The sequence below is a fragment of the Mustela nigripes genome, chromosome 8 (assembly GCF_022355385.1).
Source record: "Mustela nigripes isolate SB6536 chromosome 8, MUSNIG.SB6536, whole genome shotgun sequence".
In the NCBI taxonomy this organism is placed as follows: Eukaryota; Metazoa; Chordata; class Mammalia; order Carnivora; family Mustelidae; genus Mustela; species Mustela nigripes.
In genome coordinates this window covers 27,896,749-27,923,462 of record NC_081564.1, presented here as the reverse complement: position 1 = coordinate 27,923,462, position 26,714 = coordinate 27,896,749, and the positions used below count along the sequence as shown (strand labels likewise).

The 26,714-nt window shown below is 51.6% G+C and overlaps 3 protein-coding genes across 8 annotated transcripts in view; 2 read left to right on the top strand and 1 right to left on the bottom strand.

Moving 5' to 3' along the window:
* The window catches only part of UBE2L3 (ubiquitin conjugating enzyme E2 L3), a 58,048-nt gene extending 48,890 nt beyond the window's left edge, over window positions 1-9,158 (top strand). For all 5 annotated transcript variants that reach the window (XM_059409003.1, XM_059409008.1, XM_059409004.1 and 2 more), the window contains 2 exons: window positions 2,505-2,691; window positions 7,672-9,158. In XM_059409003.1, the coding sequence (XP_059264986.1) occupies window positions 2,505-2,691; window positions 7,672-7,826 (342 nt within the window). In that variant the 3' untranslated portion in view covers window positions 7,827-9,158. The remainder of the gene's footprint in view (window positions 1-2,504; window positions 2,692-7,671) is intronic.
* A 4,978-nt stretch (window positions 9,159-14,136) lies between these two features.
* YDJC (YdjC chitooligosaccharide deacetylase homolog) lies at window positions 14,137-16,117 on the bottom strand. Of its 2 annotated transcripts, XM_059409995.1 has the most exons (5): window positions 15,791-16,101; window positions 15,543-15,702; window positions 15,242-15,341; window positions 14,967-15,144; window positions 14,137-14,809 (listed from the first exon to the last, which is right to left on the bottom strand). In XM_059409995.1, exons 1-5 carry the CDS (start codon window positions 15,952-15,954, stop codon window positions 14,434-14,436), a joined length of 978 nt encoding a protein of 325 aa, XP_059265978.1. In that variant the 5' UTR covers window positions 15,955-16,101; the 3' UTR covers window positions 14,137-14,433. The 2 variants fall into 2 exon arrangements, with proteins under 2 accessions (XP_059265978.1, XP_059265979.1); XM_059409996.1 differs by lacking the exon at window positions 14,967-15,144 and having other exon boundaries at window positions 14,696-14,809; window positions 15,791-16,117.
* A 2,307-nt stretch (window positions 16,118-18,424) lies between these two features.
* On the top strand, window positions 18,425-22,841 carry CCDC116 (coiled-coil domain containing 116). The gene is made up of 5 exons (XM_059409920.1): window positions 18,425-18,832; window positions 19,585-20,142; window positions 20,264-20,872; window positions 21,278-21,285; window positions 22,037-22,841. The coding sequence occupies exons 1-5, from the start codon at window positions 18,755-18,757 to the stop codon at window positions 22,839-22,841; spliced, it is 2,058 nt and encodes a 685-aa protein (XP_059265903.1). The 5' UTR covers window positions 18,425-18,754.
* Window positions 22,842-26,714: the final 3,873 nt, after the last annotated feature.

Genomic DNA, 26,714 nt, shown 5'->3' with positions numbered 1-26,714 from the left:
GACAGAGAGAAATCACAAGTAGACGGAGAGGCAGGCAGAGAGAGAGAGAGAGAGAGGGAAGCAGGCTCCCTGCTGAGCAGAGAGCCCGATGCGGGACTCGATCCCAGGACCCTGAGATCATGACCTGAGCCGAAGGCAGCGGCTTAACCCACTGAGCCACCCAGGCGCCCTTCTTTTTCTTTTTTAACCTTTTTAGATTTATTTATTGTTTTTAAAGATTTATTTATTTATTTTAGGGAGGAGGAGGAGAGAGAAAGACTCTCCAGTAGACTCTGCTGAGCATGGAGCCTGACAGGGAACTGTCTCATGACCCTGAGATTATGACCTTAACTAACTGCACCATCCAGGTGCCCCCACCTCTGTTTTCAAAAAAGATGAGATATTTGTAAAAGACCTGTCTGATAAAGAGCTATTATCCAAAATTAAGCAAAAAAGTCTTAAAACTCAATAATAAAGGAAAAAAAGGCAGATTTTATTTTTTATTTTTATGTTTTTAAAAGATTTTATTTATTTGAGAGTGAGAAAGAGTGAGCGTGAGAGCACAAGCTGGAGGGCGGGCAGAGGGAGAGGAAGAAGCAGATGTGGGACTCCATCCCACGACCCTGGGATTATATAACCTGAAGGCAGATGCTTAACTGACTGAGGCACCCAGGTGCCCCAAAGTCTGATTTTAAAATGGGCAAGAAAGGGGTGCCTGGGCAGTTTAGTCAGTTAAGTGTCTGCCTTCGGCTTGGGTCATGATCCCAAGATCCTTGGATCAAGTCCCGCATCAGGCTTCTTGCTCAGCAGGGGGCCTGCTTCTCCCGATCCCTCTGCTTGCTGCTCCCCCTGCTTGTGCTCTGACAACTGAATAAATAAAATCTTTAAAAATAGATAAAATAAGTGTCTTTGAAAAAAAAAACAAAAACAAAACAAAACTAGAGGCGCCTGGGTGGCTCGGTCATTAAGCCTCTGCCTTGGGCTCAAGTCATGATCCCAGGGTCCTGGGATCAAGCCGCACATTGGAGAAGTCTGCTTCTCCCTCTCCCACTTCCCCTGCTTGTATTCCCTCTCTGACTGTCTCTCTCTCTCTCTGTCAAATAAATAAATAAAATCTTAAAAACAAAAAACAAACAACATATTCTTAACCTACAATCCAGGAATCATGCTGCTCTGTGTTTCCCCAGTGGAGGTGGAAAGGGGTGTCCGTACAAAAACCTGCACACAGGTGTGTAAGGCAGCCTTATTCATAGTTGCCCAACTCAGAAGCAACCAAGATGTCCTTCAGCAGATGAATGGATAAATAAGTGGTGCTAAATCCAGACAATGAAATATTCAGTGCTAAGAAGAAATGAGCTATCGTGCCATGAAAAACATGGCAGAACCTTAAATGCATATTACTAAGAAGGAGGCCATCTGTAAAGGCTATATATACTGTCGGATTCTAACTAATGTATGATACCTTACCCAAACCATAGAATGCATGACACCAAGAGTGAACCCTAGTGTAACTGGACTGTGTGTGGCAATGAGGTGTCCATGTAGGTTCATTGATTGTAACAAACAAACCAGTCTGTGGGGGAGGCTGTGTGTGAAGGAGGGGACTTAGAGGAACCCAGCTCACCTTTCCTCTGCTTTCCAAAGGTAGAGCATTCTGTGGCACCTGGCTGGAGCCCGCGACCCCTGGTCTCCAGGTTGTGAGTTTGAGCCCCACATTGAGTGAAGGGATTGCATAAGAATAAAATCTTAAAAACCACACAAACAAAAGTAGAGCATTCCTAGGAAACCTTGTGTAAGCCAAAGTGGTGTAAAGCAAAGAAACATTTAATTACCATTAACTTACATGGAAAAAACGTATAGTGTTCCCAGACCCCCAAAATAACCTCTCTCAGGCTTGTCTGATACTTTAGGACACACCTTGCTAACAGATAACACAAAATAAATCAGATAAAGCACAGGTGCTTTATCTGAATTCAGCGCCCTGCAAGCTACACTGGATGTAGTTCCTGGGGGGTGGCTCTGGGCGGCGCCACCACTCTGGCGGCTCCTGGTGCTCATTGCCTGTGTATAAAGGATTGCGGCAAAACAACCACTGGGTGCTATATTTCACTTTTTTGCCGTTTTCGATAAAAGTGAAAATCCTCTTCAGATGTCTTTCCGTTGGCTAGCAAAATAGTTACTAACGTAGGCCTTTGATGAAAGTGAAGTGGCGTCACTCAAACTTTTGGAAAGCGAGGGATACCTGTACTTCCCTCTTGCTGTTGCTGTAGACCTAAAACTACACAAACAAAGGCTATTAAGGGTATAAAGATAAAGAGACCACACCGTCTATCTCAGAGTTTTCTGGAATTTAGCAGACATCTTGTTGTAGAAATACTGATTATTGGTGGCCCTCAAGGTGACAAGGTTTCAATTGGCATACTTCTTGAAATAAATTAATTTTTCAAGTAAACAGAGCAGTTCTGTCTCAGCGACAGGTTTTTGAGCTGTGGTGTGTTCATTTGCCCTTTCCTCGTTCCCTGCAGGACAACCCTCCATATGATAAGGGGGCCTTCAGAATCGAAATCAACTTTCCAGCAGAGTACCCATTCAAACCACCGAAGATCACATTTAAAACAAAGATCTATCACCCAAACATCGATGAAAAGGGGCAGGTCTGTCTGCCAGTAATTAGTGCTGAAAACTGGAAGCCAGCAACCAAAACCGACCAAGGTAAGGCATGCTTCTTATGTCTTCCCAGATGGTGCTGCTGTGGGGGCTGGGGCCATGTGTCACAGTCCGGAGAAATTTTTACCTGACCAACTCCAGTGCACGTAGAAGTGCTGCTGAGGTCCCACCATTTCTCATGGACAGGACACATCTCAAACTGTTGACCTGTGTAGGTATTGGAGGAGGCCCTCCTGTGTTCTGATCAGTGGGGACACATGTAGAGAGACCAGCCCAGCATTGGCTGCCCATGCAGTAAGGGGCCACCCTTCAAGTTTTCATGAAGGACTGCAGGGCTGCTCTGAATGAGAAAGGGTGAGTGGTGTTTAAGGTGACCTCACACAGCAGTTAGCACATGAATTTAGACTTGAAGGAGGAAGGGAGGTTAGAGAGGTCCTGCCAGACTAAACGAAGGGCGTAAGGCAAATCCATGTGGTGGGCAGCACCATGCTGGTGGCTCAGAGTAGGTGGCGTGGCGGGGAAGGCATGGTCCTGTGGGCTGTGTGCCCTGACAAAAGTACAGAGTTGGCCATGTGTGGTCACATGCCTCTGTGTGAACATCCATGTGCTCATTTTTCTGGGAAGGATACTTGATTGATCATTATGGTTAGCTTTCCTCTTATCCTATGGAAATTGGAAATATCTAGATTTTGTTACAGACTATGTCCAGTTTTTATTTGTTAACTCCAGAACTTTCTTTTGAACGCCTCATCTCATAATTTTAGTGGCTTTCTGATGTATAGCTAACTGAACCATTGTATGGTCTTTACAGATTAAAGGGAGTGGATGAGGCTGGAATTTGTGAGGCCAAAGGTGGTTTTTCAGTGACCAGTATAGTCATTTTTTGGTGGAACCCCTGGAAGAAGGAGTTGAAAACCTTTTGCACGGGAAGTTGAGCCTTCCTTATTTGAAATAATCGCCATGAAATGTGTCCACCAGGTTTCACAGATGAGTCATAGAAAGGACTGGGTTTCAGTGTTGAATCAGAATAGAAAGAAGGATCTCCAGTGGACGTGACATTTGGTCATGTACAGGCTGATATTTATAAAAGCTTGACAAAGTATGTTCTTCAGTGCACACCCTTGGTTTTTTTTCCTGTAGAAATTCCTTGTCCTCATGTACGTCAAGCATGTTGTCCCTGGCACTTGCTGCTGTGTTCCCTTGCTTCTGCTATTACTGTATTGCAAACCACCTCAAAACTTCACGGCTTAACATAACAAGAATTTGGTATTCCTCATTCTTTGGGTTGGCTGGGATCAGCTGGGTGGTTCTACAGTTGGTCATTCCTGAGGTCACTCACGGGTCAGTATCTATGTAATTCAGCATTCATGGCAACTTCAGGGTATATAACTAGTGCAGAAAACCCTAGAATTGACTGTACATGGCATGTCCACAATAGGCACATCTACAGAGAACATAGAGTAGTGCTTGTCAGGGCTGATATGGAGGGATTAGGAAGTGAGTGTGAGAGTGGGTGGTGTTTTTGGAATGATGAAGATGTTCTGGTGAACATTTTCACCAGAAATGCTGGTATGACACAGTTTTTGTGTATCTACTAAAAAACAACTTAATTGTACTCTTTCAAAAGTTTTTTTTATATCTCAGTATTTTTAGTATCTCAATTTTTAATTACAAAGTAAAGCATTAAAAACTGAGCAGAAATAGCAGGAGAAAAGTCAAGAAACAAAGCACAACTTTATCAGAGATGTAGTAGAAGTTGGTGATAATCACAGCAGAAGAAAAGAACTTGAAGACAAGAGTTCTCTTCAGCAGTATATGTGTTCTAGTAGATGTCTCAGCAGCAGAATCAGAGCTTAGTTTGGTGGTCGAACAAGATTTGCCATATAGAGTCATCAAGAAAGCCAGCATAAGGGCGCCTGGGTGGCTCAGTGGTTAAGCCGCTGCCTTCGGCTCAGGTCATGATCTCAGGGTCCTGGAATCGAGTCCCGCATCGGGCTCTCTGCTCAGCAGGGAGCCTGCTTCCTCCTCTCTCTCTGCCTGCCTCTCTGCCTACTTGTGATTTCTCTCTGTCAAATAAATAAATAAAATCTTTAAAAAAAAAAAAAAGAAAGAAAGAAAGAAAGCCAGCTATGGACTCTACAACAGCAACAAAATTATATAAAGAAAAAAATCAAATAATTCCTAAATTGAATGTTTCAGTTCCTCCTACATTATCTTAAGACAAATCAAGCAGATAAAATTTAGAGGATTCAAGAAATATAATAAACAGCAGAAAACTAATTAGATTTTGTAGCACATTCTGTGGGAAGGCTGCTTATGCACTGCACACCTTCAGGTTGAGGGAAAGTTCTATTCACATCTTATTCTGAAAACGGAGCCCCTGGATCTCCGTGAAAAAGGGTGGGCATTGAATCATGGATATTATTTACATCCCCTATTACAAAGAAACTGTAAGAACAAAAATGAGGAAATTTTATAGCCTTTATTCTCTGATCCTATACATTGAGAATAAGAGGTAAATTTTGATAATGTTTTTAAACTCTTCCATTTTGGAGAGAAAATAAAATACTTCTGAGGAATATTTGGGTCAAAGAGAGGTTAAAAAAAAAAAAAAGACAGGGCTAGACCATTTGTGAAATATAATGAGTGTGCTGTTTTAAGTATGAAAATCCTGGGATGGGGTCACAGTTGTAGTCTGAAAAGCAGTTGTAGCTGTCAGGGTCCTCACTAGCAAAACAAGCTAAGCTCAGCTGGCTCTTATTACAGTTGACTGAAGAGCCAGAAATGCACCCAGAGGAACAGAGAAAGGATGAAATACTTGCCAGAACTACTAAATAAATTGGAAAATATTTTGACTTGATCAATAAGTGAAAGCAAGTTCCCAGAAAATAATTAAATAGATATAGTAAACTTGCAAACTGATTAGCTTTTGAAGAGCCACCCTAAATACTGAACAAAGGGTTCTCTGCTGAAACATTGGCTGTGAAGATGATCGTAGTGAAAAGCAGAGAGCCTTAGTACCCTCACAGAGGGTGAGCAGGAAACCTTGAAAACTCCTCACTGCCCTCCCCACACACCCCCACTGCACTTATCCAGGCAAGGACCGCTTGAGGTTCCTGAAATGCTAATGAAGCAGCGGTTCTGCTAGAGAACAGTCTCTGATCACAGCAGAAGATAGGAAGCCATCTGTTCATGCCCTGAGCCACATGTGGTGCAGGATTCCCGCCTGAAGTTGAGACGGTGGAGGGATGTGGAGCAGTCTCACAGCTGAGCACAGGGTGGAGGATCTGGGAGCTTGCTAAAGGAGGGCATGGCGGGCAAACTGGGGTAGTGTCTGCGAGAAACTGAAAGGTGTCCTCTGGAAGAGTATTGGTCCCAGTGCAGTTGCTTCCCCTGGCTGGACAGGGGTGCTCATTTTAATGTTTGTTGATGCATGTCTTCTGTTTCTAGCAAGTGAAAGTGATTTTCCATTGGAGTTACATTTACTTTTTCTTTGAGAAAAGTTTTCTTTCTTTGAGAAAAATTGTATTTTAAAAAATGAGGTGACTTAGAGGAAAATATTAGGTAAATAATCATTTAGGCCATATGTGGGTATGTGGCAAACACTAGAATCCCAGTGGAGGGAGTTGGGGAAATAGGGACAAATAGGAACAAACAAAATAGCTTTATTATCATTCGTGCTGTTATAGAAGAATCAAATATGAAAGGGATAAATCTTAAATAAACAGACAAAAAAAATGCACTTCCAGGGCCTACTTCCTCTTAGAGATATTTACAGGTGGGAGGTGATAATGCCTGCCCCTGAGGGTGCTGTGGGGATTGGAGTAGGAACTGCCTCAGCCTGCAGAGATGCTTCCAGGCCCTTCACTCCGGCTTGCTCTTCACAGTCTACCCTCTTTGGCCTCCAGCCCCTCCTCCCTGCTCAGCCTGGACCCCGCCAGCCCTGCATGCGCCTCACCTGTTGCTCCGTCTCACCTGGTAGCACTGACAGGCAGAGGTGAGGGCAGGTGGTCTTTGGGTGCCTGGCCAGGAATGCTTAGTGCTGTTCCTCCCACTCAGAGTGAGCTAGTGGCTGAGTAGGCCTTTGTGCCTCGCTCAGCCATCATTAGCATTTAATCCATAACTTGCAATGCAGCGGGGAGAACATGGTCCCCAGCAGAGGAACCCGTGGCATCTGTAATCTAGAGGAGAGATGCCTTTTTGCTAGGAATTTGGCAGCGGGAGGGAACCCAGCATTCTGGGGGGTGCTGGTCCTAATCAGGGCTGGATGAGGAGAAGCGTGTGTGAGAAGGTTCCTGGACCTTCCGTTTCCCCCTCAATCTCCCTTCCCCACATTCCATTCCCTTGTGGCCTTGCCACCCCAGGGCCAGCCTTCCAGTACATCTAGGCCTTACTGAACTTTGGGAGAGTGTTGTGGGACCCACCCCAAGCATTTGGTGTGGTTTCTGCTTGTGGAATCGAGAGCATAACTCTAGTGAGGGTTATCTACCTTCCGGTAGTTAAGACAGGGTGTCAGGTGAACCTTTCTCAGCTAGTTCACGAGCTCCTAGGGGTCTTCCGGAGTGGGCTCACTGTGCATTTATACCATGCAGACACCAAGCTCCCCTGAACCACTCGTAGCGATGGGACATGTCACCCGGTCCCTACCCTAGAGAAGCTCCACCTGTGTGTGCAGGTGTGTATATGTATGTGAGGGGGTGTTTGTGCTAGGCCCGAGAGCTCCAGAGTTCGGGAGAAGGGGGAGTGAGAGTGACTGGGGGGCCCTGAGATGTCAGTTCAGGAAGGTTCCTGGAGGAGGCTGAGGTGTCATTCTGAACAGTTACCCACTGTCATGGTAGCAGCTTGTGGTCCAGCACTTTCTCCCAGCTACAGAGGAAAGATGGGTTGCGTCCTGGTGGTTAGAATTTTGGATAAATGGGAGGCCGCTTTATCTTAAAAGCACATTGATGTAAATCAGTGTTGCAGTCAAAAGTTGCCCTTTCTGAGACTGTTCTAACCAGCGGTGCCTGGTCCTTTTCTTGGCAGTAATCCAGTCCCTCATAGCACTGGTGAACGACCCCCAGCCCGAGCACCCACTTCGGGCTGACCTAGCTGAAGAATACTCTAAGGACCGTAAAAAATTCTGTAAGAACGCTGAAGAGTTTACAAAGAAATACGGGGAGAAGCGACCTGTGGACTAAACTCTGCCGCGACCGATTCCAGCGAGTGTGAGCGGAGACCCTGAACAGCGCATTCAGACACCCCGCAAAGCAGGACTCTGTGGAAAATTGACACGTGCCGCCGCCTGGCGTTTGCTTGTGGCAGTTACTAACTTTCTACAGTTTTCTTAATCAAAAGTGGTCTAGGTAACCTGTAAAGAAAGGATTAAAAATTTAAGATGTTCTAGTTCTGCTTTCTTTGTTTTAAAAATCACTGCTTCAATCTACTTTAAAAGAATGGTGTTTCTTTTCTTGTCCAAATTGATCCAGAACCTTCAATTTACATTTAGCCCTTAAGGTTAAGAAAAAAGGAAAAAAAAAAAAAAAAGATTGCAGTTCCCTTTCTTCCCCTGCCCCTGCAGCTCCCACTTTCTTCCATTTGGTTTATTTTTCACCCATTCACTTCCCCCAGACCCAGGGCTATCTCCTCTGCAAAGGGGAAGAGACCGCTCCTGGCCGTTGTGGTGGCTTCTCTCCCATGTTGCACTGCCCTGTGTGGGAGTTGGTTCAAATTCTCCTGGCTCCAATTTAAACATCCTTTTAAAAAAATTTTAAAACAAGCAAACCACCACTCACCATCCCACCACCTTCCCCTCACCACCAAAAAACCCAACAAACAAAACAAAACAAAAAAACCAGCCATGAAAAGGGAGGCCCAGTTCTTATGTAAAAATCTGGCCAGTGTTACCACAGTAACATTGATTAAATGGGCAAACCCTGATGTCTGTATGTGTGATTGAACTTCAGCCTGGCCTGGCCTGCTTGGGGGAACCCAGGTCTGTGGCCACGCCAGGGAAGGGCCTGCCTACCGGAGGACGCTGTGCACTTGCGTGAGAAATTCCTCGCCAGAGAGGCTCTCGAGGCCAAATGTTGACGCTCCTCCCTGCAGCCACTGCAGAAGACGTGCTGGTCATTGCTGACAACGCTGAAGCCAGAATGTCCACGTGAAATTTCACGCTCACCTGTCACCGAGCTCCATATGAATGTGCCACGGAGCTCGCGCTCCCAGCTCCTCAGCGCAGCACAGCCCCAATGCGACCCTCCCTCGGCACAGTTTGACCCTTTGCGGGGTTGGAATTGGCGGGACTCGGCTGTAGCCAGCAGCAGGCTGGGGTTGCCGACGCCCTGCTGGCCCCTTCGGAGCAGCCGGCCAGCCCAGGAACAAGATGGCCTTCCCTCTCCCTCTGGACTCACAGCCTTTGCAGAGTCAAGCTCCACTTGAAGCTCACTCAGTAATATCCTTTACATATGTTTTATATTGTTTTGACTGCCTTTTTTTGTAGAAATAAAAATTGACCTTAGAATTTATCATCAGATGAACTTGTAAGGATTTGAATGTTACTGTCTTTTCAAAGCAAGTGGGACTGCCCCTGAAATCGAAAATGCATGTTACTGACACCGGGAGGAAGCTGATGGTCCAAACGCTGTTATGTCACCAACTCCTCCTTCTGCCACTGGCGGCTGCCCTTCTGGTTCTCAGGGGGAACTAGATCCTGTGGACAAGATGACGTAAAGAAACTGCTTTGTGTTTTTAGCTCTCTTAACGTGGGATCTTTCCGGGGCTTACAGACCTGTAAGACGGTTTCACCTGTGCAGAGGTGGGTGTGATGGGTAGGTTAGGCAGCAGAATGTTGTTTAGTTGTCCAGGTGCGTGGCCCCTGCAGTATGTCAGTGAACTCCGCTTCTTTAGTCCTAGGTACGCCAGGGGCAGGTTCTGGAGACTTCTCTGTGCCCAGGAACGCAAGAGTGCCGGGCCAGTGTTTCCACATCTGTCTCTTCATTAGCAGAGAGGTGATGATGGACTTTAATTTCACTCACACGCAGGTTTGTAATAAAATGCCAAATTCTGTCAGAAGCTATACAAATAAGCCACCAATTGTTCTCATTGCTTCTCTGAACCCAGAAATATTGCCATTCTTGGGAACTGTCCCATTGCTTCATCTCTCTCTACCAGCGTAGCTCTGCCCGCCTGTCCCCCTCTCACTTCTCTGCTCATTGTGGGAGGATACCTTTGTCAAAGCCGACAGCTACTCGGGGACTCTGAGCCCTGGCATGGCAGCCCACGGTTTGCCCCATCAGAGGCCTGGCCCTGGGAGAGCAAGGCAGTGGGTGGTTCCTCCCTCAGACCTAGGCGGTTTGTACCCTCCAGCCTGGGCAGTCCCCGGGACAGGCTTTGAAACATGCTGGCCAGCAGTCCTGGCTGCTCCACACCCAAACAGCTGGGCCCTCTGGAGAAGGGGAGAGCTGTTGAGCAGCCACTGCTGACCTGAGCCCACTCAGGAATTCACGTCCGCCAGGTTCCTCGGAGTGCGCTGGGTCCACCCCCTTTGCCCTGCCCCTCCCCACCATACCCATGGTGGAGAATAGGCTTTCTAAGATGCTGCGATCCCCTTTTGCTGCCCTTAATAAAAATGCTCTCCGACACTGGTTTGGTCTTGTGGGTTTCTTCCGGACTGGGAGTGGGCAGAGCCAGGGGCCTATGTTCTTATAGAAGGGAGGGGGGTGGCCAGGGCCCAGGCTCGCTCTTCTGCCTGCTTCTCTCCCCATGCCCAGCTTTTCCAAGAGGCGCACAGAGGTGTGTGGCCTTCCTGCAAGGGAAGCAGAAAAGACTGGAGATCCAGACCATCAGGGCCTGCGAAGGGCACCTTGGGTATCAGGGAGGGGACAGTGGCCTCTGTGCCACAGGCCTCATTTCAGTCCACTTGTCAGTACCCAGAGAGTGATATTCTCCACATAGAGCAGAGGAGCAGACTGAGGCCCTGAGAAAGGTGGCTGTCATGTTCCTGTCCCAGAACTAAGGAGGGTGTGCCCGAGGGTGGGGCTAGGCCATTCCTTGAACCTGCCTGGAGCCCCAGGGACCTCCTGTTGTATTGACTCTGCATTGGCGTGATGCTGATTTTTTTATTTCCTTGTCTGGAATTTGACACCAGCGGAGACCAGACCTGTCAGATAGGTCTGCAGGAGTCCAGGAGGAGCCCTTCTGGGAAATCATTTTACCAGGAAGCAAGGAGCCGGTTGGTCCTTTCCCTTGGTCATCAGCAGGGTACTCTGCTGTCTTCTAGCATCTCATCCTCTGTGACTCTCAAGACAACCCCACGGACACGATCCCTATTTTTACAGAGGAAGAGACTGCGGTTCAGTGACAGCCAAGGAAACCAGGCCTGGGTTTTTACAGTCTGGTTTCAGAGCCTGTTCCACCACTCAGGTTCCTTGGTGCCCAACCCTTCCCAAATCCAGAGCCCTGCAGGACCTTTTCTCAACTTTCTAAACTCTGGAGCCACCACTCTCTCACCTTCCTCACTCTTGTATTAATTGTTCAGCTCAAAATGTGTATCTCCTTCATCACTCCGGTGCGCACTGCAGCCTGGCTCCTGTCTGCCCCTGGCTCCCTGAGGCTTCCTCTGGCAAGGGCCCTGGACTTCCTCATTGTGCAGTCCACGCGCTGGCGGCCTGCCGGCCCCACTCTGTTCCTTCAGTGGGCCAGCACCTCCGTGTCCCACCCTGCCAGGGCAGCCACCCGACTCCATCTGAGGCAAAGCCAGATCTGGGTCTTGGCTCTTCCTGCCCTCCCTGCACTGGCTCTCCCTCCTCTCCCTGTGTCCATCATGCAGCACAGGGTGCTGGCACCAGCCGGAGAAGGAGCAGAGCTGAAGGTGGCCTAGCTCAGGCGACTCTTGCTAAATAGCTATTTCCTGGGTGATTGGAACGTGTTCTTGCAGGAGGGCTCCTAGGGGCTCCTAGGGCTCCTAGGGGCAGGAGGTGCCCCTAGGAGCCCTCGGAGCCCTCCGGCAAGACATTGCCTGTCAGAGGATCAGAGTAGAAAGGACTTCCCAACAGTGGGTGGAGACCACAATCGAGGCCTAGAGAAGTCACTTCTTCCAGAGAGTGTTCTCCCAGCAGGCCTGGCTTGGTTAGGAATCCCCTTTTGCCCCACAGTCTGCTTTGTGTTCCTTCCCCTTCCCCATCCCACTGCAGTCCGGATCATACCAGTTATCCCCGTGTTTGTCCCAGACTGAGCTCCTAGCAGGCTGGGCTGTCCCGGCACCCAGCCCCCACCTGGCCCACAGTAGACCTTCCGTCCATGACTGATGAATGGGTGGAGAGCAGTAGCTCCCACTCGCCTAAGCCATCCAGTGCACAGCAGGTTTGACAGGAATATCCCCATGTCCCCAGTGCAGTGCTAGTGACCTTGGGCCCTGTGCTATCTGCAGCCTTCTGCCTTACCACTTTCCCTCCCCTTGTGAGGCAGACCTTGGTCTCCAGATGATTCTACCAGTCTGGCCATGACCATGGCCCCTCTCTTCTCTCCACTGTCATGGTCCCTAGGGCTGATCTGGGCCCTCAGCTCTGCTCACTCCTCTCCCTGTATGAGCAATAGGAGCCCAGTCCACAGCTTCATCTTTTTTTTTTTTTTTTTTTTTTTAAGATTTTATTTATTTATTTATTTATTTAACAGACAGAGATCACAAGTAGGCAGAGAGGCAGGCAGAGAGAGAGGAGGAAGCAGGCTCTCCACTGAGCAGAGAGCCCGATGTGGGGCTCGATCCCAGGATCATGACCTGCGCCAAAGGCAGAGGCTTTAACCCACTGAGCCACCCAGGCGCCCCCACAGCTTCATCTTGCTTCTGTGCAGATCCCAGTTCTCTCCTGTCTCCCCACACCTCTCTCCTGATCCTCGGAGCCACACAGTCAGCTGCCTCCTCGCAAAATAGCAGAACCCCACCTTCTCCCCAAAGGAGGTGCCTCTGTGCCAACAGGCTGCCTTCCCACCACCCCTCTACCCGCTCCAGTCAGCAGCCTGCAGGAGTGTGGCCAGACCCTACTGGGCTGAGGCAAGGAGGTGAGGGCATGGCACTAGGAGGAACTAAGTGATTCCAGTTTACAGCCATGAAGGAAAGGTAGGAGGAAAGAGCCTGATGCTGAAAGAACCATGGTCAAGGGAAGGTTGGTGTGAAAGATGGAGCCACAAAAGAGTGGGCCGAAGTCACAGTAAAGGGGATAGAGGTGTAGGATGGGGTCAGCAGGAAAGAGAAGCAAGATCCCACCCTTAACACCTTCAGAAAGCTGTATATCCCTCGGGGCTGCCTAGGCTGAGAGAGCTCTCTGGTCGCCTGACCCCTTGCCTGACACGGTGCATGGTGAATAAATGAACAGGTAGCTTTAAAGCCCTGCTCTGCCATTTCTACTTCTCGGTCTGTTAAGATGGAGATACTAGATCATTGTTCAATCTGCCTTTCCACACGCCAGAGCGGGGCAGGGCTCTGTGCTCCCAAGAACTCCCTGCATCTCCTTGATCCAAGACCCATGAGCCGCAGTGACAGGGCACACACACATCACCAGGTCTGGTGAGGAGTCCTGGATCCCATTTCTGCAGAAGACTGTTCCTCCTGGAAAAATTTGAATAGGCTTGCAGGACTTCCTTAGATCTGCCCCTAGGATGGCAAAGGGATGTCTGCTTAGAACACGTGACTTTTGGGGTGCCTGGGTGGCTCAGTCCGCTAAGCTTCTGACTCTTGATCTCAGCTGAGGTCTCAATCTCAGGGTCGTGAGTTCAAGCCCCGCAAAACAACAAAACAGGTGACTTTTTTTTTTTTTTTTTTTTTAAGATTTTATTTATTTGACAGACAGAGATCACAAGTAGGCAGAGAGGCAGGCAGATAGAGAGTGAGAGAAGGAAGCAGGCTCCCTGCTGAGCAGAGAGCCCGATGCGGGACTCGATCCCAGGACCCTGAGATCATGACCTGAGCCGAAGGCAGCGGCCTAACCCACTGAGCCACCCAGGCGCCCCAAAACAGGTGACTTTTTAAATAAAACTTGAGATGATAATATTACCTTCCAAAAAGTAGCCTGGTGAGACATTGTTCTCCCATCCTCCATCCCCCCAAAATAATAAAATTAAGCATGGACAAAACTAGAACTTGGAGTATGTTCTGTATTATCTATTCTGTTATAATGACCAGGTTTGTGCCCCAAAGGAGTTGCTTTTGCCCTGTCACGTGTCACATGTGAACATTTTCACAGTTCACAGGGCACAGTTTAAGAAACCACCCAGATTTGGGGTCCCTAGGTGGCTCAGTAGGTTGAATGACTGCCTTTGGTTCAGGTCATGATCTCCAGGTCCTGGGATCAAGCCCCACATTGGGCTCCTTGCTTAGTGGAGAGTCCGCTTCTCTCTTTCTGCTCTTCCCCATTCCATACTCATTCTTTCTTTCTCTCTCTCAAACAAATAAAACCTTATTAAAATTTTTTTTAAAAAATTAAAAAATTGAAATTTAAAAAAAAAACACCCAAGTTTACAAGACATACATTTATTAATACAGTGATCTCTCTCTACTATATCTGAACAAGGAGGGTGCTTTGGCAGGCCCCAGGCTCAGATGTCATAGGACCTATCTGCCGGCAGCCAAGATGGGTTGCCAAAACTCTGGCCACCATTTTGAGCCATGAGGACCTGGACACAGAGATGACAGGGGCCTGCCCAGGGAAGTATGTTACCGGACCCCTGCTATCGGCCTGGTTTCACGCTGTCCCAGGGCTTGACACCAGCCCCCTGTCCTTGCACTAAAGGACATTTGTGCTTGGCTGGCTGTCAGGGGCATGGTGGGGAGGGCTCCAGGAATGCTTCCAGAGTGGCTTCTCCAAGGACCCCTTCCCCAGGCCTCTTGGAGTCTAGGTCATGGAGTGTGCAGAGCTGCACTCCGTCCTGTGCAAGTCGGGCCCGAAGCGTGGGTGCGGTGAGGACACGCAGTTCGTGCAGCCGCTCCCAAGAGCAGGAAAAGGCATCCGGGCCCTCACCGCAGCCCCCAGCTGGGGGCACACTAGGGTAGCCGGGGTGTGCCATCAGCTCAGCTGTCAGGGCGTGGCCTGTGGGTATGCCTTCCAGGGCCCGTGCTAGTGCTCCTGATACGCGGTGAGCAGACATGTGCCGACCACAGGTGCTCAGGCCCACGAAGGCATCCGTCCACCTGTGGATGTAGGGGCATCAGCGGCAAGGGCCAGCACAGCTGTCATGGGCAGGGGTGGGGGCCACGACAGGGATCACCCAAGGAAGGCCATAGCTGTCAGGTGAAAGTTCAGCAGGACGCACTGGGATAGGGGCGGGAAAGGGGCGGAGGGCCTCACCGTAGGCCGTAGCGAGAGAAGGGGCCCACGGCGGCCCGGGCGTCGCGCTCCACCGCACAAGCGAAGGCATGTGCGGGGGCCTCGAGCCACGCGCAGCCGCCCACCCCGCGCTCCACCGGCAACCGTGTGAAGCGCACCCCGTTGGCCTGCAGCGTCTCTGCGAACACCTGGCACACGCCTGCGGACGGGGAGGAGTCAGGAAGCAGCCCGTCCTACTACCTGAAAACACCTCTTACCCCAGCCCCCCACCGGGGAGCAACGCCCCCCACCCCAACCTGGGAGCACGTGTACGTGCTGGTGCCCGTCCACGTGAGTGGGTTCCCCGCCCAGTAATTCCCGGAAGCGTATCAGCTGGGCCTCCAGCTCTTCCCGCACCTGGAGAGAGAACGACAAGGCACCTTGAATGTCGGGGAGCAGCTACCTAGAAGGCCTCCCTCCAGGTGCCTCTGCGTGCCTGCTCCACTATGAACCAGGAAAGCATCCATCGCGCGCCCCTTCCCCTAATGGCTTCACGGTACCCTCCGGACAAGCCTTGGGGGTTAACGCGAGCCTCTTCCTGCAGCCGCATCTCCGCACCTGGGGCAAGGCTATGTCTCCGGCCGCCACTGCCTCGCGAAATCCCATCTTGCCGAGGAAGAAGCCTTCGGGGCTGAGCAGCGACGAGGCGCCGTGGCGGGCCGGGCCCACGGGGCGGCCCTCGGACAGGTTTGCGTGGAGGCCCGTGGGGATTTGATACCTGCAGGCGGAGCGCGAGCGGGAGCACTGGCGGCCGCGAGAGGCGGCTGCCCAAGCCCACCCAGACCCCGTACGGTGCCGCCACTCACCTGCCAGCTAGCTCCGCCGCGCTCTCTGCGGCTACCCCGTTGACCAACAGGGACACGCTGGTCACAGCCCCTGCCAGAAAGGCCTCTACGATGCCCTCATCGCGCCGCGGGCAGTAACCAAAGTCATCTGCGGTGATTACCAGCCGCACGCGCGGTCCGGCCATTGGTACTTCCGCGGACTGTTCAGGACTCCAGAGCACTGGATGCAGGCCCCGCCCCTAAACTCTGTCCGAGGCTCCGCCCCGACGCGCACGTCCCGGCGCGGCTGCCCTTCGTCTTTGTTCTCGCCACCTACCGGTCCCAATTGGAACTGCAGCAGTCCCCTCCCACCTCACAGTGAGTTGGCCCTAACCAAACCATTTTGTTTGCTGCATTTATTGTAACGAAGAACTCTCAGTAACTGCAAAAATGTTATCTAGTATGAAAAATACAGGGGCGCCTAGGTGGCTTTGTCGGTTAAGAGTCTGCCTTCGACTCAGGTCATAGTCTCAAGGACCTTAAGATCCAGCCCCTAGTGGGGCTCCATCCTCACCCTGGAGTCGGCTTTTCCCTCTCCCTATGCTCTTCCTCCCTGCTTGTGCTCTCCCAAATTTAAACAAACAAACAAACAAACCCACACAAAAACAAAAAAAAAAAAAAAACTTTAAAAGAAATATGAATAATAGAGAGAAAAAAACCTATTGGAAAAAAATTATCTCTTAACCATAGTGCCCTTCCAGTATTTTACTAAACAAACCCGTTTCATTTTCTCCCCCACCCCAAAGTTTTTGAGTGGTTTTGAGACACTAATGATCACATCAATGTTATCTCATTCTTGTAACTTTTCATTTTTTGATAGTGACTATGAACTTTTTAAATTGCCTATTTGGTGATTTTTTTTCTAGGAAAAGGCTTTTTTTCTTTCGTTCATTCTTTCTTTTTCTTAAAATAAAAGTTCTAAGTAATAAAACATGTATACCAATGGCTTCGTTTGAGGATGCTTTAGTCCCTGATTCTACAACTTGAGCTCTGTTCCAGGCGACAACTTTTACATTCATAATCTCATTTTTCCCCCCTCATAGTCCAGAAAAACTTTCCTTACTGATGACTATATAAATAGTCACCATGGTTGACAGAGCATTTTTATTGTGATGTGGCTGCTTTGGTGTTCCCAATGCAAAGGGCAGAATTTGAGTCCAGCCCAAGAGGTTGGTAAAATCATTCCTGTTTTACAGATGAGGAAACTGATGCTCAGAAGGGAGAAGTGTCTTGCCCAAAGTGAGCTTGCCAGGAGTAGTGGAGCTGGGACTTCCCTCCAAAGCTCTGGACCTACTCTGGTTGTCTAGTCCCTAGCTCTCCCCTGGGTCAGGGGCAGACAGGGCAGAGTTGAGCGTGGACATAACCATATTCTCCTCCTGGGATGTTGTAAAGATCAGAGGCCTCACAGTGCTCTTCATCAAACTCTTGGTGTAAGGATTGTTGCATTCAGTCGTAATTATTGAATTGTTGGACTTCAACTATTTTTCTCCCCTGAGAAGCTGATCCTGGAAAGCCAGAGGCCCCAATGGCAAGCAGATTGGAAAGAGAAAACTGACATTTATTCAGCACCTACTGGTATTAGACATATGAGAGATTGGGAGGAGTCCCTCAGTTCCTACATCACCATCGTTTGACAAGTAGCAATACAAGAGGCAGAGTCTGGAATAGGGTTTTTGTTAATTCTGTTTAGGGTGGCAGGCCTTCTGAGAAGGCTTATCAGAGGAGTGACACCTGGAAAGGACTTTAGAAGTTTACGGGGCAGAGGGGGAAAGGAGGGAAAAGAAGGAAAGATACCCAGGGCTCTTACTGGCATGCGGGATGTGTTGTACGCAGATTTTATTTAATCTCCATACTCCCATATGGAAGGATGCTCAAGTATTTACAGAGACAGAGCAGATGATCAGAGAGGTTGAGTCACACTGTCAGGAAACAGCAGAGCTAGGAATTGAAGCTAGGTCTGTGTCTTACAACTGGGACTCAATACTGCGCTCAAGGACATCGCGCAATGGGAGGGCTGAAGACCCCGACCACCACCACCACCCACCCCCACGCCCCCCCGCTGTGGTTGTCCACCCTGGGGAGGGGAGAACCCTAGAAGGAGCAGTCAGAGAGCAGGAGGCACAGGACAACGCAGCGACCAGAGTGGAGTCGAGGAAAGTGCTTGTGTCACCAGAGGCGGCCGTGGCTTTGATCTTTTAGGGATCCCTTCGTGTGCAGAGCGCGGATCCGAGCCCGGTCTTGGGATTGCTCCTGGCTTGGGTGAGCAGTTAAAAGCACCCACTGACTCCACCCTCCTTCCCCTCCACCCGGCTCCTAAAGCGAATGTGGGCGGAGCAAAGACAGAAGCGCGGAAAGGACTGGCCTGGTTCCCGCCCCCATCCATTGTGCCGGGGGAGCTAGGAGGCACTTCGAGCCAATCAGGACGTAGCATGTAAATGAGCAAGACGGGCAGGTTGGGGGCGACTCCAGAGCTCGGTGTCGCCGCCCTGGCGAGGGCGCAGACTACATTCTACATTGACTGGTCGCGAGGAGGCGTGGACTCTGGTGAGCAGGTTGGCTCTGGGCCAGGGGCAGATGCCAAGGAGTTTTGGGTCTGTGAGGAGGGAGGGTCAGACATACTCAGGCCCAGAGATGGTCGGAGACAGCATGCGCACGTCTTTGAGGACCCCACCCCCGACGACTCTGGACACAGACGGTGTGCAGACACCCAGGGAACGCTGAGCAGAGGAAAGGGCCCGATGCCTGAAGGACGCGGGGTGAGGGGAGCGAGGGATCCGTGGACGCCGGGACCGCTGACGCAGTGGCTGACAGACGAAGGGAGAGTTGGACTCATGGAGGCCTAGGGAGACCCTCACGCCATCTCCCGCCTGGCGCAGAGAGGAATCCGTGGCTGCGCTGCGGATCCGGAGAGAGAGGAGGAGGATAGCCATCCCGTCCGCCTTCACCATGACCAGCTGCCGCCACCATTCCGGGTACTTGGCAGACGACGAGGCCGGCCACACCACCTACGTGGCCCGGGTGAGTGTGTCCGGCAGGGCCCTGACTCCTGAGATTCCCCCCAAATGTTCCCCTCCAGCTCCAGCACCCCAGATCACAGCACACACACACACCCCTCAGTGCCTATTGACCTCACCTCCCAGCCTCTTAGTGACATCCTTATCACCTTGACCACTCCTCTGACCTGCTGGGCCCTAGTTACCCACAACTTCATTCACTCTGTCCTCTGACCTCTAGCAGCTCTGGAGGAGCTTGTTAGACTGGTACCCCAGTGGGAGCATGGTGTCTAGCATAGCCCAAGGCTCAAAGTTTCAGAAGCAGCAATGGAGGCACCACGGGGTCAGGACTACAGGTGGTCTGTATAGTGGAGACAGGATTGGTCCACTCAAAATACAGATGAGAAGCCCACTTAGGACTCCAAGGGGTTTGTGATTGCCCATTCCTGCCCTGTGTGAGAGCGGAAGTGGGCTTTCAGACTCCCCGACCACATCTTGTATATATATGCAGTGTATGTGTTAGGGAAACATCAAAGTAACACGAAATTGATGCCTACTTTGTGGAAGAGGAAATTGGACCTCAAGAAGGGCCATGGTGCCTATGGTGTCAGAGCTGACAGTGGCAGAGCCAGATTCCAAATCCAGAAACTTCCTGACTCCAAAACACCCGCCTTCCACTGTCCCCTCCCACTTAGCTCCTGGTACCCCAAGAGGACCCGCAGAGACCCCTATCCCTGCGGTACATCCCTGCCCTATGTGACATGCCTGTCTGCTCTGGTGCAGCTGCCTAAGAAGCCACTGTTTCCGGGAATGGGGCAAGCCGCCAAGTTGGGCCACACGCCACACCCACCATCGAGGTACACCCCCACAGACAGCTTAGGGCTCCGTGGCCACCGACGAAACCCAAGGGACCCTCAGCCCTTTGGTACCTTCCTGGATTTCCTCGTCGAGGGTCAGGTGCTAGACAGCCTACAGACGGTGGTGGAAGTGGCAACTGAGCGCATGACTGCCACGAAGACAGAGGCTGGGGTGCCCCTGGTGGAGGTGCAGGACCCCATAGAGGTGCCGAGGGGTGGGCGGCGGGCGCGTGCCCGGCCCAGCCTCAGTACCGTGCACCGGCACCGGGCCCGGCCCAGCCTCTGCACTGGACAGCCCAACAACTACCCCTCCTCCTCCAGCTCCATGTCCGACTCCCATAGCAGCTTCACAGCTGGCTGCCGGGGCTCCCACAGCTGGGACAGTGACCTGGGCGCCCGTGGCATGGGCTCACTGCCACCCATGAGGGACAGACTTTTGCTGGAGAAGAACCTCAAACGGCTTCTGAAGCTGGAGAACCGAGGGGTGAGATCTAGCGCCATGGCCCAGGGTGGGCGGGATGGACCCTGGTCCAGAGCACAGGGCCAGGGTTAGGCCTGGCTTGGCTGCTCTTGGATGCCTCTGAAAGTTCCTCCTCTCTCTGCAGAAAGGCCTGGGTCCATCCTGCATCCGGAGGGACTCCCTGCTGTGGAACTCCCTGGCCAGCCAGTCTAGCAGCCAGTGGACCCAGGAGCCACCTCAGTCATGGTTCTCAAGCCTGCTGGACTCAAACATAGGCACACCCCAAACATCAGAGCCCGGGTCTGGAGAACCGGATCTGACGTTTCTCAAGCGAGAGTTTGATAAGGAGATCAAGTCCTTGTTGAACCAGCCAGTGTCCTTTGACCTGCCCGGCTACTGTTCATTCCGTGAACCCCATCAGACCCTGGACTTTCTGGCTGATCACCACCTCTTCCCTGCCCTGCAGAGTGTAGTCCGCCAGGCTGTGGACAAGCTCAGTGGCGCCTGCCGCCATGATGGCTGCCCTCTTTTCCCATCAGAATGGGAGCCCGCCACAGATCCCAGTTCTAACTCTGCGATAGGCTCCAAGCCAGCCACACCCACCAATGGGGAGAACCCCTACGATGTGCTTCCCAGAGTCTCCAGCTCCAAGACAGATCGAAGAAAGAGCACGAAGGGCAGAGGACAGGGCAAGCCCAAGGAAGGTGGTTCCCCTGTGTCTAGTGCCAAGGTGGCCACAAGATACAGGATCGAGGTGACACCCAAAGAAGAATCCAAGGTTCCTTCACCCCACCCCAGACAGCAGTCTCCTGACCAGAACCCTGAAGAACAGAGACCACCCATCCCTTCTTCTGGGCCCCTGAGCTCCAGCCAAAAGGCCCATCCCTGGCGGAGCCTGCACCTCACCCTGCCTGTCCCTGGGATTGTGGTGGAAGGGTCCTCCAGCCAGACCCAGCCCACTATTCGGGGCATAGCTCCTCTCATCTCCCCCTACCCTGGCTTCTCCCACCGCCTCCCTGTGTTCTCACCACTTGCCTCCTCAGTAAGAAGCTTCTCTCCATCTCCTGTTCCCCTGTATCCAGAGAGGACCTCAAGGGTGGAGCTAGGGGGCTTAGGGAAAGGTTCTCGTGCGAAAGGCTCCTTTAGTTACCACCCTTAGCAGCCATGGTCCCAGGTATCTTTCCCTGAGTGGTGGAAGCCACCTGAGCAGATGACAAGCTGATGTGGAGCAGAAATCCCAGCCTTGCTCCTGCCAGGTGTGGTCAAAGATGAATAAAGCCTATTTTTTATCCTGGGTAGTTTTGTAATGTTTGCCTGTGAATCTCAGAAGCCCTTCTATGCAGGCAGCATCCTGTCTGTTGTGGACAGCAGTCTAAGCCAGAGTGGGGCACTGGGTCCTAGGTCCAGTTCCTTCTGCTTCCTCTCTCTAGAGCAGGACTCTCTGGTGTATCTGCTGAGAGGGAGTTGCTCAGGCAGGGTCTGGAGAAGACATAGGTGGCTTCACCCTTATAGATTCCCCCCACCACACAGCCCCTGACCCTCATCTCACTGATCAAGGCTCAGGCAGGCTTCCCTCCTCTGAACCTTGGCCTGGGGGAGAACCTACAAGAGCACCAGTGATCCCGGCTCCAGCTGGGCTGACACCATGATTGACATCACCAGCTTGGCTGCAGGCCTGGCTGGTATGATTGGTGTGAGGCCAGTGTGGTAAGTGCAAGGGTGTGGCTGACACGCAGGGCCTGCTCTCACCTGTCACCAAGAAAAGCGTGGCAGATGTGACAGAGCCATAGTGCCAGGGCAGTGACAAGTGTGGCATCCGTGTGGGTGATGTGGAGAGTGCTCTGGGGGTGAGGGGCATCCTAGGACATCAGGAGTGGCATGACGTATCTCCCTTTCCCTCCCTGGCTGTTGCACAGAGCCCCACTTACAAGCTCATGAAGAAGAAGCCACTGCCCTCCATCTCCTCCAACTCCAGCATGTCCCACCTCTCCAACCCCTTGTACGAGGACCTCGTCAGCTATTTGGTGGACCAGGTTGTGTCCTTGCTCACCTACAAGTACAAGTTTGAGAAGAACCTCTCCAAGAAGCTGGGCTTCATCTCCTTCCCAGTCACCGAGATGCTCATGGACCTCTTCCTGGGCTTCAGGAAGCTGAAGGACTCCCACATCTGCCTGTCCCCCAAGATTGACTGGAGCTGCCTCCAGCGGAGGCTGGAGCAGGCCGAGTGGGCCCAGCAGCTATCCAGACACACGTCCCAGCATGATTCCTCCTCCCAGCGCAGCTCCCACCGCAGAGCCCCCCACCACAAACCCCACCACCGCAAGGCCCCCCACCACAGGCCACCCCAGAGCAGCACAGAGTCGCCCTCCACGCTGCTGGAGCCGGGCCCCCAAGTGGATCAGGAGGAGGCCATGGAGTCCAGCCTCAACAGTGAGTTTCCAGGCTCTCAGCTGCTTCCAGCTCAGGAGGACTCTCCAGTTGGGGGCCAGGAGCCCGCAAGCCAGCAAGAGCCCAAGCCCTCCATGTTCTCCGGCACGAGCATGGGCTCTAATAAGCATCAGGAAGTCCTAGACATGGACAGTCAGAGCGAGGAGGAGGAAGAGGGTGAGGATGAGGACGATGACTTCTTAGGGGACAATGACACATCCCAGAGCTACCCAGGACTTCAAGTGGGGGTGGGGGTCACCCACTCTACAAATGTGGGCCACAGTGACCCTCCGTGAGGCCGCCTGTAAGCTGCACTTGATTCCCTATTCCTCCTCTTGCTCCAATGCTGCCCCCCTCACCCCCAGCTGGTCTCCATCCTGAGCAGAGGTCAGGGTGGGCTGGACACCCATGAGGAGCTCTGCTGGCCTGTCAGGGGAGCCAATGGGAGAAATAAAGCTTGTCTTGATGGAACACCGTCTTCTCAACCACAGACCGCAGGCCCACATCCGCAGACCTAAGCACCTGCCCTGGGGTGACACCTCGGCCAGGCATTCATGGCAGCTACCAAGCCCTGACCTTCACCACCCCCACAACCCACACACGCTCTGCTTGAACACAAAGCCCTGCTCAGGACTCTTTCCCACTCCAGTGTGCACCTTCCTGGCTCTTCCAGCCTTTTAGGACTCGTGGTCCCTTTCCCTAACAGCCCCTGGGCATCGAAGTTCCTGCTTCCAGAAGGTTCCTCCTCTGCTGGGGCAACATCCTGCTCCCTCTGACATTCCTCTCCAAGAACCATGCAGCCGCCCTTTCCCCATGGCCCTCTGTCTTTCTAATTTGTGCTTCTCAGCTTCAACTCCCAAATCTGGAGGGTCCAAGCTAGGTCCCATGGGAGTGCTGGTCTGGCAAGCTGTGTGTTGGTTGCCCCAGGCTGGCCATGGGATCACCCTTTCAGCAGAGGCACTGGGCCAGACAGCTCCCTCTGGAAGGGTCTGCAGACAAGGCTGGTGCTGTGATTGGCAGGTCTCATCTCCCAGGTTTTCTCCCGGGACCTCTGGCTGTCCTGTGCCACCAGCTCAACACCCTCCCTCTCTCTGCCTTCCCAGGGAAGCCTTTTTGTTCCCCAATCCAGGCATCTTCACCCAGGGAGCTCCTTGACCTCTCGCCACCACCCTGTTGCCCTTGTGGCCAAGAGAGCAGGTGACGATGCTCCACTCTGCCTTGCTGTGTAGGCAGCCATTGCAGGGAGACCGGTAGGGGTCCCACACATCCCCCTGGACCCCATCTGGGTGTATAGAGCCCGAATCTGCTCAACCCAGCCTGGACGTGCTCAGTGGCCCACGTGGTAAGACGAAGCAATCGCAGAGCTGCTCTAGAGCTGGGCAGGGAGGACCTTCCACATCACATCCATGCCCTGCCATTCTGGGGAAAAAGACTTCCTCTGCTCTAGTCAAGAGGGACCAGGGCCCTAAAGTGGATGGGTCAGAGACCCATTTTTTTTTTTTCCAGAAAGATCTTGTGGCAAGGATCTTTTAGGGCATATGCTCAACTCATAAGGCCCATTCCCTGGGGCCACCCACTGCCACCACGACCATAGTGTGGGCCCACATTTTTATACCTTCTTGCCATACCACTTGGCCACAGTCGATTAGCCCTCTTGCCACATTCTTATTTCAAGCTAGGCCAATCAGGATTCCCCCCCCCCCCCAGGAGCTTATAACTGGGATGAACTGAGATTTTTTTTTAAGTTTTTTTTTTTTTAGTCATATCTAAATCTGAAGTGGGGCTTGAACTCACAACCCCGAGATCGAGAGTCACATGCTCTTCCAACTGAGCCTGCTAGGTGCCCCAAGATAGACTGAGAAATTCTGGTGCAGTTTGCATTGAGTGCTAAAGACAAGCATGACCATCTTCCAAACCTCCGCAGAGAGGCGGGAAATCCTGTCTGCAGAAAAGAACCTGGAGAGGAGCCCTGGGGCTCTGGAGACACAGCAGCTGGGAGGTGAAGAGAACATACCCCCACCTTGGCCTCAGAAGCACATGCCCAGAGAATGTCCCTGGAGCGGGAGCAGCCCCTTTGGGAACTACTGGTATACTGTGCTAAAGACATCTGTTTCAGGTATCCATGGCCATGTAACCACTCCAAGGTTTAAGTGGCTTCTTTTTCCTGATGCTGGAGCTTGGCAGGCTTGACTCACCATGGTGTAGGCAGTCTGTGTGTGGCTGCTTCCAGCTGGGGGCATGACTAAGACCAGAACGTTCTGCATGACCTCTCCCCATCCAAGGTCTCTCCCCAAGATTCCTGCTCATTCATGCAGTCATTTAGCCTGCCCTTCTTACAGCACGGGGCAGCAGCTGGATTCCTAGGGAGAGAAAGCAAGAACCACTACTCCTTTTGAGGCTTGAAGTCCCAAAACAGCATTTCTGTGTCATTCTCTTGGTCAAAGTGAAAGCCCAGACATGAGACACGACTCTCTCTCTCTCTTTTTAAAGGTTTTATTTACTTGAGAAAGAGAATGGAGAGAGCATAAGCAGGGTGAGCGGCAGGCAGAGGGAGAGGGAAAAGCAGGCTTCCCGCTGAGCAGGGAGCCGATCCCAGGACTCCAGAATCATGACCTGAGCTGAAGGCAGATGCTTAGCTTAACCCACTGAGCCATCCATCTTGGGACTCGTCTTTTTTTTTTTTTTTTTTAAGATTTTATTTATTTATTTGACAGATCACAAGTAGGAAGAGAGGCAGGCAGAGAGAGAGGAAGGGAAGCAGGCTCCCTGCTGAGCAGAGAGCCCAATTCGGAACTTGATCCCAGGACCCTGAGATCATGACCTGAACCAAAGGCAGCGGCTTAACCCACTGAGCCACCCAGGCACCTGGGAGTCATGTCTTGATGAAAGAAGCAGCTTACCCTTATGGGGATGGAAGGAATTGTTAGTAGCCATATTTGGAGGACAGCTACCCCCCTCCTGCACCCCTACAGCTGATTGCACCTTGAGCAATCCCTGGAACCAAATTGAGCAAATGAGCATCTGAACCTGAAGACAAACTGTGGGTGGAAAGTGGAGGTCTGTGGAGAAACCATAATTCGCCCTGAGCATCCGTCCATAGGGTGAGCTGGGGAAGGTGGTCTGCAAGGGGGAGGCAGAGAAAGGGAACAGCTTTGAGAAGGCATGAGGCCCTCAGAAAGTTGAGGGAGAGCCACATTGGCTTCTCCTACTCTGTTTTTGAGGTCTGTACTGTACTTGAAATCCTGTTTTTGCCTGCCAGGGAGATTGCCTGCTGTGTCCTCACCATCCTCTGGTCTTACATGCAACAAGAAGCTGTTGGTCTCTTTAAGCAGGTGCCTGGCATGATTTGATATATGTTTTGTTTTTAAGATTTTTAAGTAATCCCTATACCCACATGGACCTTGAACTCACAACCCTGAGATCAAGAGTTGTGTGCTCCCTGACTGAGTCTGCTAGACCCCTCTGATTTAAGAAAAAAAAAAAATAATAATAATTTTAAGTAGGCTCCTCGCCCAACATGGGACATGAACTCATGACCCCTGTGATCAACAGTCACATGCTTTACTGACTGAGCCAGCCAGGTGCCCCCCCCACCGCCCCGCTATACGCTATTTAAGGTATAAATCACTTTCCTGTGTGGAGAGTGACTTGGAGGGGACTGAGCAGTGGAAGTACAGAAATCTGTTAGGAGGCCATGGTCGATATCTGGAGAGGAGATATCGATCAGTAGATACCCATCTGGAGAGTGGCTTGGACTCAGGTGGTGATAAGGAATGTTGGAGAGATGCTTTACAATCTGTTTTGAAGTTAGCGCCATCCAGATGTGTTGGATAAGATGTGAGACTGTGGTAAAGAGAGGACTTAAAGATGAGTCCCAATCTGGGGGCTGAATCAAGGTGAATGGAGGTGCTGTTCCTGAGACTCAGAAGCCTGGGGGAGGGGAGAGAAGTTTGAGGGAGGAGACCAAGAATTCTGCTTTGGAGTAGTAAGTCTGAGATGCTTGTTGGGATGGACATATCTGTTGCTTTTCAGATTGTACTCTAGTCCCTCCACCATGGATTGGAGGCCCCTCAAGTGAGTGCAGGGTCTGCCAGCGCCAGGGCAGACTTTTAGCAATTTAGACAACCTAAGCGCTGAAAAGATCATGTGTCTTCTCCCATATGTAATTC

Excerpts from the sequence above, each read along its gene's own strand:
- YDJC (XM_059409995.1), bottom strand. The coding sequence starts at position 15,954 with ATGGCCGGACCGCGCGTGCGGCTGGTAATCACCGCAGATGACTTTGGT. Across the intron at positions 15,342-15,542 it reads GAGACATAGCCTTGCCCCAG|GTGCGGGAAGAGCTGGAGGC; the intron begins GTGCGGAGATGC and ends TTCTCTCTCCAG. Across the intron at positions 14,810-14,966 it reads TTCTCTCGCTACGGCCTACG|GTGGACGGATGCCTTCGTGG; the intron begins GTGAGGCCCTCC and ends CTACATCCACAG.
- CCDC116 (XM_059409920.1), top strand. The coding sequence starts at position 18,755 with ATGACCAGCTGCCGCCACCATTCCGGGTACTTGGCAGACGACGAGGCC. Across the intron at positions 18,833-19,584 it reads CCTACGTGGCCCGGGTGAGT|CTGCCTAAGAAGCCACTGTT; the intron begins GTGTCCGGCAGG and ends GCTCTGGTGCAG. Across the intron at positions 20,143-20,263 it reads TGAAGCTGGAGAACCGAGGG|AAAGGCCTGGGTCCATCCTG; the intron begins GTGAGATCTAGC and ends CTCTCTCTGCAG.